This window comes from Grammomys surdaster, unplaced genomic scaffold (assembly GCF_004785775.1).
Source record: "Grammomys surdaster isolate TR1022 unplaced genomic scaffold, NIH_TR_1.0 206, whole genome shotgun sequence".
NCBI classification, from domain to species: Eukaryota; Metazoa; Chordata; class Mammalia; order Rodentia; family Muridae; genus Grammomys; species Grammomys surdaster.
The window spans coordinates 5186014-5204013 of NW_021604651.1; the positions used below are offsets into that span (position 1 = coordinate 5186014).

The following is an 18000-nucleotide window of genomic DNA, read 5'->3' on the forward strand; positions in this document are numbered from 1 at the left end:
ACCCCTAGATGTCCACCAACCCCTAGATGTCCACCAACCCCTAGATGACCACCAACTCCTGGGAAGCATAAGTGATCACCTTTATGATCACTTGTTATGATCAGTTGTTAGTTTTTTGTTTTTGTTGTTGCTGTTGTTCGTCAAAGCATCTAATTATGTAGGTCATCCCTGCAGCTTTGACTAGCACTTCTGATATTATTTGTTGCTTTTCTTAGTGTTTGAAAGGTACAAGAGCTACAGCCCTTATGACATGCTGGAGAGCATCAAGAAAGAGGTCAAAGGAGACCTGGAGAACGCTTTCCTGAACCTGGGTGAGCAAGTGTGGCCACTCCTTCCTGGCAGAGAGGACAGAAATGGGAGGAGTGCATGGCTGTGTGTTTGCTTCAAGGGGAAGATCACATGCACACCTGGTCATCACTGACCTCTGTATCTCATGATTGAAGATACCACAGTGGGTGGAACCTACTGGTTCACAAGATAATGAGTTTTCCTTAGCCTTCTACATCCTTCATCCGTGGGACAGGCCCATGCTGGTCAGTGTCTTAGGGCCAAGGCATCACCTTCCTCATTGTAAGACAGGCAAGCAGGCTCACCCCTGACCTGTGTCTCCTTTCCACAGTCCAGTGCATACAGAACAAGCCCCTGTACTTTGCTGACCGGCTGTATGACTCCATGAAGGTAAGGACTGCTGGCCAGAGGCTCCATTCCCACTCGGCTCCTTTTCTGTTTTGGCTCAAACTGAATCTTCCTGACTAGTATTTAGAGCAGTGGTCCTCAACCTTCCTAATGCTACGACCCTTTAATCCAGTTCCTCATGTTGTGGTGACCCCCAACCATAACATTATTTCACTGCTACTTCAGAACTGGACTTTTGCTACTGCTATGAATTGTGGTGTAAATATCTGATATGCAGGAGATCTGGTATGTAACCCAGAAGGGCTGAGACCCACAGGCTGGTAAGCACTGGTTTAGAGGATGGGTTCCCACTAGCTAGCTGAGATTGTATTTGGCAGGTGAGAAAGCACCATCTTCTCTCAGCTGTGATGCAGTTCCAGAATAAAGCGTCACTGGTGGGAAAGGGATAGGTGACAACGGTGTCTGATTTCTGCTGGGGGTTTCAGCTATGGCCTCCTATCATTCCCAGGATAAAAACAAACAGGATGTGAGTGACGATCAGCAGGTACTATATAACAGCTTTTCAGTCCCCTCCCTTAAGTCCTGGCAGGAAACCCTGCAGGGCTTCCATATTTATCTTCTTGATAAAGAAAGAAGGCAGAGCTCCTGGAACCAAGGCCAGCTTGCTGTCTCATGGCAGATGCATAGCTGGGTGTTCTTCTTGCGAGAACTGCCCCAGACCAGCCTGTTTCTAGTTCTTGTCCTGCCAGGACTGTTTTGCTTTCTGGGCCTTTGCTCTCTTCTCTGGAGCACCTCCCTTGTCCATGCCAACCCTGCTCGCCTCGGGCTCCTTGTCACAGATAATTTCCTTAGTGCAGGCTATTATATGCATTCACAGAGTCATAAAAACAGCATGCTGGCCCATCCTCTCTGCATCCTTCAAGTGTCCACCAGCCCTTTGCTGCGTATGCAAACTTGCAGGGCGACGGTCAGAACCGCAGAGCTGACTGGGGAGGCGCTCGGCAGTTAAGAGCACATGCTGCTCCTGCAGAGGCTCCTTTACTTCTCAGCATTTTGAATCCTTCATAGCTCCTGAAACTCCAGCTACAGGGGATCTGATGCCCTCTTCTGGCCTCTGTGTGCAGCTGCATGCACACCTATAGGCTCCCCCATACACACACTTAGAAATTTTAAAATAAATCTTTAAAAATGCAGATGTGCTAGGAAATCTAAGGTGCTCGCCTTTGTTAAGTCTTGTAAGATAACAGCATCAAGAGGCACCTAAGTGGGGCTGGAGGGACGGCGCGGGCATTAAGGAAGCTGCTCTTGTAGAAATCCTGGCTTTGGCTCCGAGCTTTAGGTTGGACAACTCACAACCGTCTGGAACTTCAGCTTCAGGGGCTCTTACATTCTCTTCTGGACTCCAGAGAGCTCCCCTACACACACACACACACACACACACACACACACACACACACACACACATTTTTAAAAAGCAGAAATCAATCTTTAAAAAACCACACACATGTAAGAGCCAGAAAAAAATGTGTTGGATGCTTTGAAATGATAACAGTATCAAGGAACTTAACTTTGACTTTCAGGGCAAGGGGACTCGAGACAAGGTGCTGATTAGAATCATGGTCTCTCGCAGTGAAGTGGACATGCTGAAAATCAGATCTGAATTCAAGAAGAAATATGGCAAGTCCCTGTACTACTACATCCAGGTAAAGCCTGTGGCATGGAGCTGGCTCTGCCAGGCATGGTGTGTGCATGTGCGTGTGTATGACTATGTAGGTGTATATATGTGTGTGTACATGCATGTGTGCAGTGTGTGCATGTGTGTGTGCATGTGTGGTGTGCATGTGTGAGTGTGTGGGTGTATGTGTATGCAGGTGGCTGGAGAGAACAGCTGGGCACCAAAAATCAGGAATTTATATTGAAAGCAATCTAAATGACTTGTCATAGACTCTGTAGGTTCAAAGCAGGATTGTACATTTACCAAAAGTGTCACTCTGTAGTGGTCATTGCTGTTTATAGTGATGATCCTGCAAGACTTGGTGACAATTGGAGAGACTTTCAAGTTCAAAGGCATTTTGTATTCTATGATACTCCTGCTTCTTGAAGATCCTCAGAAAGGCCTAACAATTTGTCTCTCACCAATCCACCTCTTCAGTGAGCTTAGTGCGTGTGCATTTTGGAAGGATGGAGCATTTCCAGTGTTACTACTGTCCTCAGCTCCCATGGGTTTTATTCTGGGAATGGAGCCTAGGCCTTGTGTATGCTAAGTAAGCCCTCCACCACTGAGCTAGCTTCCGCAGCTTTTTATACTTGTTGGAAGCGGAGGGTATATGTGTGTTGTCTGGGTGTGCATGTGCGTGCGAAGGCCAGTAGTCGACCTCTGGAGTCATTCCTCAGGAACTGCCCACCTTGTTTGTTGATACAGAATTTCTCACTGAGACTCGGGGCTCAGTGAGTAAGTGAGGCCGGCTGGCTAGTGAACCCCAGAGACCCTCCTGTCTCTGCTTCTCAGTGTGGGTATCACCAGCCCTGTGCATCACCAGCCCTGGCTGCTTAAAGTGGGGGATTGAACTCAGGTCCCCATGCTTGGGTGGAAAGCACTTTGCAGATTAAACTCTTTCCCCAACACCTCCTTTTTTAGTTTGAGAAGGGTTCTCGCTAAGATGTCTGAGCTAGCCTTGAACTTGTGATCCTCCTGCCTCATCCTCCTACTTAGCTAAGCTTATGGATGTGCAGTACCAGACAAGGCTGCAATTTCCCTTCCTAAAAGATCCTGACATTTCCATATCAATCTTGGTCTATGGTCACCAAAGACAGCTGTGTGTGTGTGCGTGTGTGTGTGTGTCTGTGTGTGCGTGTGCGTGTGCGTGTGTGGTCAGTGCAGCCATACTCCTTAGGACACATGATTAAAGCCAGGGACAGCTAAGCTCTTCACTTTACTAGTTATTTTCATGCATGCTTGAAACCCACAAAACTACAGAAGGGAGGACAGGGAGGGAGGACAGGGAGGTCCCTCTGTGTCCTGTGCAGAAGGGAGGACAGGGAGGTCCCTCTGTGTCCTGTGCAGAAGGGAGGACAGGGAGGTCCCTCTGTGTCCTGTGCAGAAGGCGCAGGTGCAGGAGGAAAGCAGACGTGCTGCAGAAGCCGCTGCAAGACCTGCAGTGTGGGATGCATTCTTTGTCCTCACAGTCATGACAGGAGAAGTACCATTTCCTACTGTGGGAAAGGGCCAGGGCCGTGGTCCACTGTGCAGCCCTGCAAATCCCCAGGGGACACCAAGGCTATGACGGGTTGCTGTGGAATCTATTTTTTTTCCTGACACTACAATTGTTTTTTGTTTTTTTTTTTTTTTTAATTTCTGGCCACTGCAGCAAGACACCAAGGGTGACTACCAGAAGGCACTGCTGTACCTGTGTGGTGGAGATGACTGAAGGGCTCAGCACAGTGGATTGCCCAGAAGTGGCCCTGCCTGTGCCTCAGCCTAATGTTCTAGAGAATCAGCTTGTCACTAATGGACCCCTGAGCTCCTCCCTCCTCCCTGTGAAGATGATGATAGAGCTGCTGACCCATTCCCCATCTTAGCTGCCTTTGCCTGGCTTTCCCCTCACTTTCTCCTTCATGCCAAAGAAATGATCATTCCAGGGAGTTGGACCTACTGTCTGAGACACAAGACACTTGCTCTTATGTACTGTGTCATGAATAAACCGTTTTTACTTTAGAAACAAGAATGCTGTTGCCTTTGCTTTCAAGCCATTGTTCAGAAAGCAGACATGTTTGGGATTTGATTGTTCACCATGGAGGTTGTTCCTAGAGGAAAAGAGTTCTAGAACTGGGCGCTTTCCTCAGTAGTCACTATCCAGATGTGACTTTTAAAGAGGAAGAGTGGATTTAAATTATATACAGTTCAAATTTTACTTCTTAGGCAAGGACGGTAGCACTCATCTGGGTCTGTGTGTACTTCTCCTTGGGGACAACAAATGTTTTATTCGCTGAGATGAACACCGACAACACACCAAAGAGATGATTCTATCCCAGTCTAGCTTGGTGAGCAAATGAGCTTACTTAGAGCTACTTAAGAGGACCTGGGTCAAGGGTTATGCAAAGGAGCATGGGAGAGTTCATCACTGAAGAAAATGTCCCTGTCTCTCCCAGCAAGTATTTGTCTTATGAATCCTCAAATGGGGGTAGAATACCTTTCTTCCCACACCCATGCAGTAACCCACTAATGATGTGTACGCCCTTGGGGAAGGGGTCTCACAAGCCCCTCCTTGCTTCATGATGCGTTACTGAGTGGGTATCACAGCTACTGAGATTTCAAGTGGGCAAAGGTCCCACCATGTTTGTAAGACAGTGTCCTATAATACACACATACACATCCCTAGCACCATACAAAAGAAAAAAAAAATTCACCATGTCAGTCACTCTGTATTTCTTAAGCTCAGCACCCACTTCTGATGGGAAAAGAGCACCTGCACTCCAATGGAAGTTTCTTTTGGATCACTCCACTTGCCTATAGGTGAGAGGGCCAGGGGGCAAGATCCCAGGGATTCTTCTGTGGGTAAGCTAGATGAAAGCGAGTATCTGAAGTGGCCACAAACTAGGAAGAAGTCTGAGGTAGGATGGGATATTTTGTGGGTTTTTTGGTTGTTGTGGTGGGTTTACAGATTTGGTTTTTGCTACCTTTGAGAGATTTATTTTTATTTTTAATTACATGTGTGCACTGTGTGTATGTATGTGCACATGAGTGTGGGTACCTGAAGTGACCACAAGAGGGCATCAGATCCCCTGGACTGGAGTTACAGGCAATTGTGAGGGATGGCTCACACTCAGGCACTAGAAACTGAACTCAGAACCTCAGCGAAAGCAGTATGTGCTCTTAACCTCTGAGCCATCTCTCCAGATTTTTGAGTGAACCAAAAGCAAATAAAATGGCTTTATTTAGACTTGGCCTTGCCACACAATTGTAACGCAATGAGGATTCAGTGTGACCTGGCTCTTCTGTCTGGCCAGCCAGTGGCCTTCCTAGGCTCCCCTAGTCTCTGGCAGGTCCTTGCATGAGTGGGCTGTGTAAGGTAAGTATGTGTGCTGGCTCTGGGTCCTGTTGACAGCAGCTTATATCAGTACTGTCCCCAAGCAGAAGGAGGGACCCCTCCCAAGCCCATCACTACACTTTTCTGTCAGGAGACACTTGTCTGACAAAGATTGCGCTCAATAGTCTGCAGGCGTTAACCAGGCACAGAACACGTATGTGAGATATGCCCAGGCAGACGCTAGGAGTCTGGAAATATGGAAAGTCAAATGCAGTTAAAGCCAGGACAGCAGCAGCAGTGTTGAATGTGGCTGTGAGCTGACTACCTTGCTATGATGACCCTTGGGCAAACTTGAGATGGAAATTCAGATAGAGTGTGGCTCCTGGATCATGAAGGGCCCATAATGCACCATAATGCTACTAAGATGTCTTTCCAATAACGGGTTGCACAAACCTAGGCTGTTTGATCAAATAATCTCCCAGCATATTAGAATCAGTGCTCCGAATCCCCAAATCCACTTATCTGTGTGCGTGGGGCCAGAGTTCAAGGAATTGCATAAGAAGTGGGACCTCTCTCTTTAACCCCAAATTACTGTGCTGAACTTCGAGTTGAGAGGGCCAGGCAGAAGCTGCCAGGCTGGTGTTTCTGCCCAAGTGTGCACTTGCTCTACTCTCTCCAGAAAATGAGCCTCCAGGCGCAGGGTGGAGGAGGGTGAGGCAGCAGAATGAAGACAAGGCCAAACTCAAAGGGACCAGAAGAGCCTGGCCTCTTACCTGCTGGCCTGACCTTCCCACAGGTATGAGGGAAACTTCAAAAGGTAAGCTGATGAGGAAAGACTCTTGAAAACTGGTCAAAACCTGCTTGCTGCCTTCTTTTGTGAGCTTTGGTTGTCCTGTGTCTTTCAAAATCCCAAGGCTGTTGGAGTTCAATCTCAATGTCGTCCAGATTCCAGCCTGTTCTCCTCAGTCAATGTATCCCAAGCCTCCCTTGAAGCAAAGGTCACCATCTGGAGACTGGCACAGTCTCAAACAACTTCATTTTGCAAAGAGACAGAGAAAGATGTCAGGTAGGTTTTAGTATTTTGTCAACTGACCATAAGAAAAAGTTTAATTTTATTATTTGAGGCATAAAAGGCTGTAGAATGTGCCATGTGACCATGGAATGTGCTACATTCTGACAGTGTACAGGAAGTTTTTTCCCCCTGACCTGGTGAATCAGGGCAGTCATGTGGCACAAATTAACATGCTTTGCACATTGAAATCCATTTAGATGTGTCTACTTCACCCAGGTATGTAGTTGTGTACAACCTGAGTATTCAGACATGACAAGTCTATACTGTACTTCCCAGAGCATGTAAGAAATGAAACGGTCTGTTAGAGTTTGTTGTTTGTTTGTTTGTTTGTTTGTTTTGGAAGTAGGGTTCCACAGTAAGAAGAAGAAAGCAAGGTAAGGGATGGCCCTCAGCTGGTAGGTAATTGACCTAGCATGCATGAAGCCCCAGCTTGATTCCTAGGACTTCGAACATTGGGCGTGGTTGTGCATATCTATTATGGCAGCACTTAGGAGGTGGGACCTGGAGGATTGGAGGTTCAAGATTATCCTCAGCTTCATGGAGACCAAGACAAGTCTGGGCTAAAAATTAAATAAAATAATAAGATAAGTAAAATGTAAGAGGGAAATGTTAACCGGAAGCTGGTGGGAAGACCCTGAAGGTCCCACATCCCCTTGGCTTGATCACTAGACAATGGACAAATGACAATGTGTAAGAATCTTCATCAGAAGATGAAGTTTCCAGCATGAAAATTATTAGTAGCGAGTGGTAAAGCAGGGGAGACCAGGCTTACAAAGTAGCTAGTTACATTTAGGAAGAAAAATGATCTGAGGACAAAAATCCTTTAGATCAATCTTGAGCCTTCCAAGGACTCCAGTGTTGTGGCTTCTCCTCAGGGTTTGATCAATGGCTTGTTTCTTTTGCCTCCTTTTTCTATCAATGAAAACTCCGGTGCCAGGGAGAAATGGGGGGAGGGGGACAGCCTGAAGGAGAGGAGAGGGAAAGGGAAAGAGGAAAGGGAGAAATTTGAAACATCTCACAGCAATGAGGCAGAACATGCTACAGCCATCACGTCCTCGCTGTTCATTCTATTTATTGAGAAAAGCTTGGGGCCTGATTTCTTTCACTCCAGTATGTTTGAGCAAGCAAAGTTTATAGAGATGACTTATCTCATTACGTTAGAAGGGTGACTTGCTATCTCAGCATCTATAAGCAATCTGAACCGATGTTACTGGGTGAAGAAAGGCTTTTGTAAATATATTCGAAAGATGCCATCGTGTTGGGTGTTAAGTTGGAGGTGCCCAGGGGAAAAATGTTACATTTGTGCATTCAATTAGCTTGATTGTGACTGGAATTCTGTCCTCGGAAGGCAGCATTTCTGTAGAAAGACTGAAGCATCCCTATGTCAGCAGGTTTCCTGTGAGAGAGACGCACTCTCGCCCCTCTAATGCCCTCTTTTGCATCCGTGCTGGTCCCAGCCATGCGTTTCTAATCAGAATGCTCAGCCTAGATCTTCACACTAGAGTGAGAGGGGTGAGTGAGCCAGCAGTGACTTTGTTTGGTGGGGAGAGCATTCTGCTATGTTCAGTTCTGAGTGAAACTGGGGCAGCCTCAGGAGTGGATGTGAGTCCTCTCAACCTGCTTCCTGGATGCTCTCTTTCTGGTGTAGTCAGGATGCTACTTAAGTCTTGGATGCCTGGCATGGTGGCACACATCTGGAATATCAGTACTCAGGAGGATTAGCCAGCTTGTGATATGTATATATCTCCAGGCCAGCATTACACTACAGTGCACTACAGTGAGACGCTTTAAAAAACCCCCAAGAAGGGAAGGAGCTGGTATTATGGCCCTGGGGTGGATCACTTGCCTAAGGTTTGTAAGGACCTAGGTTTGACCCCTGGTTCTGAAACAAAGAACAAATACCAATACCACTATTGGTTTGGCTGGATGGCCTATTCTAGTTTCATTGGTGTTGCTGTGATAAAATACCCAGGCAAAAATGCAACTAAGGGATGAAAGGGTTTTATTTAACCATATAATTCCAGGTTATAGGCCAACATGGTTGGGAAATCAAGTCAGGAACTTCAAAAAGACAATCATGTCATATCCAGTTAAGAGCCGAGCGCAATGGGTGTACACATGCTCACTCGCTTAGTCCTTCATTCTCTGCTTGCTTTCTCTACTTTTACACTGTTCTGAAACCATCTGCCTGGGGAATGATGCTGCCCAGAGTGAGCTGGGTCTTCCCACATTGATGAATGTAGTTCAGCCTATCCCCAACAGACATACACACAGACCCCTGCATATAATCTCTTACTGAGACTCTCTTCCCCAGATGATTCTAGGTTGTATCAATTGATGATTAAAATTAACCATCACACAGAACGACACCTTTCTTAGAGGCAAGTTTACATGGTGGGCCTTATTTTGAAACTTGGAGTGAAGGCACCATCTTTAATTAATGGGATGTGAAGATATATAGGAAGGTTGGGGTTCAAGAGGGCTTTCTTGGACTCCTAAAACCACAGTGAAGTAATTTGCTTGGTATGATCATTGTATCATTCAATGGTTGGACTGTTGAATTAGTTACTTCAGTCATTGCTGTGACAAGTACCTGACAGAAGTTAAGAGAACAGGGGATTGTGGGATGGTATGCTGGCAGGAGTGTGGAACAGCTGGCAGCATTGCATATGTCATCAAGTATGAGAAAGAGAGAAAAACAGAGACAGATAGACACACAGAGAGAGAGACAGAGAGACATAGAAAGACAGAGAGATAGAAAGGTACAGAGAGACACAGAGAAACAAAGAGACAGAGAGATAGAGAGGCACATAAAGGCAGAGACAGAGATACACAGAGAGAGAGACAGAGTCAGAGAGATAGACACAGAGAAACAGAGATAGAAAGACATAGGAAGACAGAGAGATTCAGAGAGACAGAGAGACACAGAAAGACAGAAAAAGAGAGAGCAAATGCGAGTGCTGGTGCCCAGTTCACCTCCTTTTTATTCAGTAGAGTATTCCAGCCTAAGGAATGACGCCACCCATATTTTAGAGTGCCACGTACTTCAATGGACTTAATCTAGATTATCTCTGGCAGACGTGCTCATAGGCATGCTTACATAGCAATTTTAAATGAAATCAAATTAACAACAAAAATCACTGTGCTTGGGGGATGGGTCAGTGGTTAAAAGTACTGGAGAGGGCTGGGGTTTGCTCCCAGTGCTCACGTGATCCTCCAGTGCCAGCGGCTCTCACAGCCTCTTCCGGACTCCTCAGGTACCAAGCCTGCATGTGGTGCACAAGCACACATGAAGGTAAAACGCTCACACACATGCAATAATAAAATCATTCTAAAAGTTCTTAAAAGATTGCTCATTATGGGTGCTACAGGGTATGCATCATTAGGTGAGTTTTGGCACTGCAAACACCACAGGGTGCAAACCAAGACAGTTTGCAGTGTCACTGGGTAATGCGTAATCTTAGGAAGCAGTACTACTCAATCTTGTGGATGACTGTTGGGTACAGCTGGAATGTCATTTGAGGATGTGTGGGCGTGTTTAGGATGATCACCAGCTCTCCTTCAACAGATCTCCTTCCATTGATTCCTGTAGCCAAACCATGGCTCCCTGACAGTGAGAATTTAGCCACAAAGAAACAAATCTGACTGTGGGGCTGCTGTCACTGTAAATAGTAGGGAATTCCCTTGCTAAATTGTCTATTATAGCTGAAACCTATTTACATTCAAGAAGGTGTCAAAACACTAACTATATGCTCCAGAGGGGATGCAGACCCACAGTCCCAAGCACTCAGGAGACAGAGGCAATATGGCCACTTGAGCGTAAAGTTGAAGGCCAGCCTATGTGATATAGGAAGACCCTGTCTGAAAAAACGTAACAAAATTAATCATAATATCCAAGAAGTAGGGGCTGGAGAGACGGCTCTGAAGTTAAGAGCACTGGCTACTCTTGCAGAGGACCCTGTTTTGATTCCTAGAACCCACGTGCCAACTTACAACCATATGTATGTGCAGCTCCAGTTGCAGGAGAGCCAACACCTCATATGGCCTTCACGTGGTGCACAGACATACACACAAGCAAAACACTAGTGCACATAAAATCAAATTGAAGCCAGGCAGTGGTGGTGCACACCTTTAATCCCAGCACTTGGGAGGCAGAGGCAGACGGATTTCTGAGTTCAAGGCCAGCCTGGTCTACAGAGTGAGTTCCAGGACAGCCCAGGCTATACAAAGAAATCCTGTCTCAAAAAAAAAAAAAAAAAACAAACCCCAAAACAACCCCCCCCAAAAAAACAAAAACAAAAACAAAATCAAATTGAAATAATTTTAAAAGTTTAAAGATGTAGCAAGGAGCTTGGGAAGGTGTAGACAAATGTTTTAGGATAGTGTCATCAGAGAGTTCAAAGCTTGGTGAAGTTCCTTGAGCTTGGAAAACCATATTGGTTTGAATCTGAAATGTCTTTTACAAGCTAACATGACTAACACCCGGGTTCCAGGTTGTGGTGGCATTTTGAAGGCCATGAGGCTTGTAGGAGGCGGGGCTTGGCACACACAGCAACAGACACACATACACACATAGCAACACATACACCATCACACACACATGCACCAACACACACACACATACAGCAATACACACACATACACACAGATACTAACACATATATACACAGAGGAGGGGAGAAAGAGAGAGAAAGAGAGCAGAATACACACACATATGCATATAGATGCCACAACATACATGCAAATTCACATACTAGAACACACATACACACAGCAGCACATATACATTTTCACACACTAACATACACATACTCACACAGGAAAACACCTCTCACATGCACTTATGCAAACCCACACACACTTATGCAAACACACACATACGAACCCACACCAGAATGCACATGCTCACACACATGCAAATATACATACAAATGCGAACACACATTCATACACTCATACAACATGCACACACACTGTCACACACAATACACTCTCATACATGCACACAAACATGCACACACACACACACACGTGCACACAACACATTCACACTCACACACATATGCCTTATTTTTGCATATTTAATTCTTTTTTGCATATTTAATTCTTGCATATACCTAATTTTGTCCTAGGCTTGAAATTTCCTCAGAGCACCACCATGTTCTTTACCACAACTTCAGGGTGCCAGGCTAGCACAGGCACTCACTTTGGGAGGAGGAGCAGATTATTATGTCTGTGACATCAGGACACTAAGCACAGAGGCACATGAAACCATCTCTACAGCTCACAATTCCATCTGTTCTGAGACTGTGAAAGTCACTTCTTGGAAGTGAGTTTACAATAAGGCTGAGCGCCACCTTGTGGAGAAGTGGAGAATGGCCACAGCCGTGAATCGACTGAAGACTTTAGAGCAGCTCATCAAGGGACTTTCTTCGGACTTTAAAAAAATTTACAGCAAAGTCTGTGGATTCTTCTTTAGTGATTAAAAGTTATTCCTAATAACTATGAGGTCAGTCTCAGAGGTGTGCTGTGGTTCTAAGGGCAAACTTCCTATTCTCAGGTCTTTACATTCTGTAATTCTTATAGTTTAGGTTGTGAGTCATTAATAGCTGAGCCATCTCTGCAGCCCCAAATTCTGTAATTTATAAAAACTGTGGCTGGCATGAATAGGCATGGGATAAGGGTTCCAGAAATTTTCAGAGAGGACGCCCTATTTCCAGTGTTACACGGAGGGTTTTCTAAAGCTGCCCCTCTTATCTTAAAAAATACAGTTATTATTATAAAGAATGAGACAGTCTGTAAATCATTTGTTGTGCAAGCTTGAGGATCTGATTTAATTCCTCAGAATCCACATCAATTAAAATAAAAGTGTGGGTGGGTGCCGCACACTTGTAACCTCAGCGCTGGGGAGATGGAGGCAGGCAGAGACAGCTAGATCTCTGGGGCTTGCAGCTAATGTGGGCAGTGAGCTTCAGGTCAAGCAGAGACAATGTCTCAAAAGGCAAGAGGACAGGGCCCTCTGAAGGATGCCACTGAAGATCACCCTCAGGACCCACTGCAAACTCACGCTCATGTGCACTCAAGCACACACACGGTGGGGGGGAGGGAGGGATGGAGGGAGGGAGGAAGAGAGAGAAACAAAGAGACACACAGAGAGAAACAGTCAGAGACAGACACAGAGACACAGAGAGACTAGTAAGTAACAAAGAAGCCAGCTGCAGGTAGAAGTTTCAGTGGAAGCAAAGGGTGCAGAGCCGGACTGTGAGCTGCTCATCATCATGGAAACAGGATGCCCTTCTGGTTCCAGGTTTAGTTTCAGGTTTGTGGTCTTATCCTGACCATGGGCTTTGTTTTGCTGTTTGTATTTCTTCTTTTCTCTTTGATACAGATTCCCACCAATTTTCGCAATTCTCCAAAGTGCTTGGGTTTCAGGCATGCTTCATTGTGGGTGCACATGTGTGTTCACACATGCCAGGATGAGTGTGTGTCGTGGAGAAGGGAGGGCAGAGGACAACCTACAGGAATGTGGATCCCAGGGATTGAACTCAGGTCATCAGCTTTGGCAGCAAGTGCCTTTACCCATTAACCCATCATATTGGCCCTCAACTGTTTTTGTTTTGTTTTTAAACCTGTAAAATGACAAGTTCGAATGCTATAGTTTCAAGACCTAGAATTCCTGTGTCTAGGTGGAGTGCTGGGGTTGGAGGGTCCAGTGGGCAGACTGTCTACCTGGCAGACTCCAAATCTTGTGTACATCACCTAGCACCACATATACTAGCATGAACCAGGCCTGTAATGGCGGCACTCAGAAGATGAGGGGAAGAAAGATCAGAAGTTCAAGACCATCCTTGGCTACTTACTGAGTTTGGGGATAATCTAAGTTACTTTGAGACTCTACCCCAAGGAAAAAATTCCTCATTTATCAATTCCTTTTTTATATTATTATTGAGCTTTTAATTTCTTATATGAATAAGAAACATTGTTACACTTTAAATATTGAAATTACTAATTTAAATTGTATAAACTTAAAGGTATGTAATAACTACATGCTCATTTTGTCATCTCAAAGAAAAAAATCTATGAATGATAATCGTGGTGATTTCAAATTGCATTCATTTCTTTAAAAAAGTTTTTTAAAAAAATTATATTTCATGTGCATTGGTGTTTTGCCTGTATATACATCTGTGTGAAAGTGTGAGTTACAGACAGTTTTTAGCTATCATGTGGGTGCTGGGAATTGAACCCAGGTCCTCTGGAAGAGCAGCCAGTGCTCTTAGCCATTGAGCCATATCTCCAGTCCTCAAAATAGATTAATTTCTCAGCCCAGGCTTCCTGATAAAATACAACAATCTTCTCCAAATAACTTTTATTTTTTAGTGAACACTGAAGCATAAAAATGCTTTCAAATCTTACTTAGAATAGTATGTTTTACATAGTTAATATTACACTTTACATAGTTAACATTATGTTTTGCATAGTCTAACATAACTAACTCCTTTAATATCTTTTCTCTGGCTGGAATTCTCATGTCCCAGTGTAAGAGGAAGGGTCTCAAAGAAAAACCACATTTCACCCAAAGACAGCAACCACTGAGGACATATCCAATGGACACACGTCTTTACAGCATGCGGGGGGCCTCAGGCAGTGACGCTGGCTGTGACTGTCCTCTTGGTTCTGTCTGAATCCCACCACTGGGTCTGACAGAGGTGTTGAGTAGGGGCTGTCTCTCTTGTGACTAGGTGATCGACACTTGGGGATGGCTGCAGGTGTTCTCTGTTTTCTAAGCACTTTCTGCTCTATGGAAATTCTGTATATATTAAACATTCACAAACATTTAAAAACTCTCACTTTTTCTTTGCTTCAGTGAAATACATTTTACAGTGCTTTTGGAGCTAGGAGAAGGCAAATGGATTGATCGCTATGGGGGTGCCCAACTGCTTTCTGGTTGGAATTGAGGCGCTCTTCAAAGGAGGTCCATGCCTGGTACTGTAAACCTGGTCAAGAGCCTGCGGCTGGGGAAGTCGTAAGTCTAAGTGGGGAACGTATTACTGTTGTTTGAAAAATAGATGTGATGTCAAAGTCTCCTCTAAATATTTATGTCTATACCCATAGATTAATGCTGCTTCAATAATAAATAAATAAATAAATAAGTAAATAAATAAATAAATAATAAAAAAATTTTAGGACAGAAGTTGCATTGATGAAGCCTGGTCACAAGAGGGCGCTCCAACAAAGCAGCTCAACTCAAAAACCTCCATCAAACATTTTGGTTTCTATAATTTCTGTCTGGTTGTATAACGAACAAACCTTATGTCACAAATAAAAACTATATGATTTTTTAAAAGGTTAGGAGGTTTGTCAGGGAGCCTTGGATGCAAGCCAAACTACTTTGATGAGCCCAAAGAACCTCCACCAGCTTCAAAACAGGGCAAGCACTTTGCACACCTTTCTTGCTTTAACCACAAAACGAAACAATACAAACTCGAAGCACATTGAGAGAAATTCCGTTTTCAAAGAAGACATGAATTATCTCTTTAAAAAATACTAAGAACTATGAGAAAAATATTTTAAAAACAAAACAAAACCTTGCTATCTAATCTGGATAGGACTATGGCAGAAAATACTGTCATAGCTTTTAGGGACATGGATAATTGAAAAAGAAAGTACTGCAAGCTATTTGCTGGTATCTGGAGCAAAGACCCACGCCTCCACATTGTACGTCTTGATGGTTCTTGTGAACACAATTGTAGAGAATAAACACTCTTTACCTCTAAACAGTTTTTACTGATAATAAAGTAATTAGAATAATTTATGTGCCCTGGTACTGTTCGGACCACAGCTTTGCTTAAAGGAGGTTAAGTCAGTTATTGACCAGTATCAAGAGGGTCTCCCCTCCCACCTTCTCCGGTGGCATGTTTATGCCCAGCTGGCTCTTCTAAATATTTAATAGAGAGGAAGAGATTCCGTTTAATTAGGCAGAGTGGCTTGTTTAGTGCAGGTTACTCATGTATCGGGTATAATGAAGAACGGAAAACATCCATTGAGCCACCTTTGAAGTCCCAGCTCCTTTAGGGACCATTGTGAACTCAGCTTAATGGTGACTGTGTTGCTTCCATCCAGGGACTTGGTAATTCAGTGGGCTAAATCTAGGTGAAGTGACTGCACACAGCACATACTCATCCATGTTCAAAGGACTCCCTTTTTCCTCCCCAATCAAAGCTTTCCACCTTATGTTTGATTGGAGTGTTGAGTTGGGGGTTACAGAAAACTCACTGTTTTTATAATATTTTTCCCATTTTTCTTTCAATTTTATCTTCACGAATTCTGCATGCAGGATGTGTGTGTGTGTGTGTGTGTGTGTGTGTGTGTGTGAGAGAGAGAGAGAGAGAGAGAGAGAGAGAGAGAGAGAGAGAGAGAGAATCGGGTAACGGACATGTGTAACTGTCACAGTGTTTCATGTTCATAATCCCTTCTGAAAATGAGAAATTAATTTTTTTCTTTAGCTCCGACCTCGGGTAAAAATACCAAATATTTGTGTGCCTCGGATATACAGCAAAAAGGCCACCTAAATTAATGAGGTTTCTAGAACGGGTGCTCAGAAATGAATTACACAGCTTAAGGAGTCGGAGAGATTGCTCGTGATTCTTGAGGCAATCTGCACGGTCCCGCGGAATGAGAGACCAGGCTTTGTATTATCACTGTAGGATTAGTTCTTAGTTCCTGAAAGCAGGTCTATTTATGGGTATCTAAGATGGAGTTAAACTCGGCAAAGGTTATTATGTGGGGTTTTTTTTTTTGAACTGGCTCTGCTGAAGGTCTATTTTCTGTCACCTTTTAAAGTTTCCCTCAGAGCCGGCCTTGCAATCTGCATCTGGAGTGAGTCCAGGAAGCTTGGATAACAGTCTAATCCCTGTGGAGGCTCTCTGAGCAGAGTGAGGAGGAAGGATGAGATGCTTCCACGCTAGTCCGGATGAAGAATCCATCTTGATGTGATCTAGGCAGACCCAACGCAGTGAAGAACACAGGCCTTCCCTACCCTCCTCAGAGTCTGTGGCAACTCAGTAACACAAACTGCAGCAGGCATCGGAATTAAGCCACCCCTAATAGGAGGATACGCTAAAATGTTTGTGAAGAGAACGAGTGTTTGTTCTTCCGCAAGGCGAGAGGAGAGTTGAGTATAATCACCTAGAGAAAGCAAGGAAAGGAACCCTTGCGTTTTGCTTGGCATGCGGGCCACATTAGGGGCTCTGGAACATTCTAGGGGTTGCAAATTCACTGGGTGCTTGCCTAATTTATTTTCATAAAGTAACTTGGCGCCTCTCCTGCGGAGCCAGCATTATGTAGTTGAAATCTTAAGATCAAACAGGACCTAATAGGATGGCATTTATTCTCTTATTGATCAACAAGCATTGTCGTAATGGTGGGAAATTGGATTAGCTGCTCCTCAAAGAAACGAATCTTAGTTGGGGTTCCTCGAAACTGTAGGACAAAGAATGGCGAGCGGCTCAAAACACAAGGGGCGCAGGACATGCATGATGGAAGGGGTTTGCAGAATATTCAGAAAGAACGTTGGGAGTGGAAGGCAAGGTTGGTCCATGATTCAGTAGGTAAAGGTGCTGCCAGGGCTGACGACTTGAGCTCTATCCTCTGGACCCACAGGGGGAAGAGAACCGACTCCCACAAGTCATAAGTTGTCCCTCCAAACACAAATCCCAGGGCACACAGGCACAGCCCTCTCATAAAAATAAAATTCAAAGAGGAAGACGGTGCAGGCTGGTTTACTGTGGTTTGTTTTCCTTTAGGTTCTGGCAAGTTTGATGGAGTTGATCAACGTGTCTGGTTTCAGCCTAACTTGAGACATCTAAGCCTCCCAATTTTGTGGAAGTCTCTGGAAAGAAGGGAAAGACATTCATCCCAAGGGAATAGAAAAGGGAACCGGCGTGACATTATCTTATTTTAAGGAATCAAAGCTTGCTGAGTGTTTCAAATATGCTAAAGGAAGTTGAAATGGGAAGAAAGCATTTTTGAAGAGGGAACTTAGGCGGCATCGAGTTCCATTTAGGCAGAGAGAACTTCCTTCCCTGCTTCAAGGCCGGCTATTCTTCATTTTTGTTTCACTTTGCAGACGGGGAGTTGGAGGTCCTGTTGCAACTCAGTGAATTATTATATATGACAATACAAGGAGTGGGTGGGGATCTCATTTTGATTCTGTAGGAGACCTGTCGGGAAGCAGCTGCCAGGGAAGTGGAGGCTGAGAGGAGGTGG

The 18000-nt window shown here is 44.6% G+C and overlaps 1 protein-coding gene across 1 annotated transcript in view; it reads left to right on the forward strand.

Annotated features, from left to right (window-relative positions):
* Positions 1–4358, forward strand: part of Anxa2 (annexin A2) — a 39125-nt gene extending 34767 nt beyond the window's left edge. The window contains exons 10-13 of the mRNA XM_028771393.1: positions 216–311; positions 620–678; positions 2217–2339; positions 4005–4358. Of these exons, the coding sequence (XP_028627226.1) occupies positions 216–311; positions 620–678; positions 2217–2339; positions 4005–4064 (338 nt within the window). The 3' untranslated portion in view covers positions 4065–4358. The remainder of the gene's footprint in view (positions 1–215; positions 312–619; positions 679–2216; positions 2340–4004) is intronic.
* The last annotated feature ends 13642 nt before the right edge of the window (positions 4359–18000 follow it).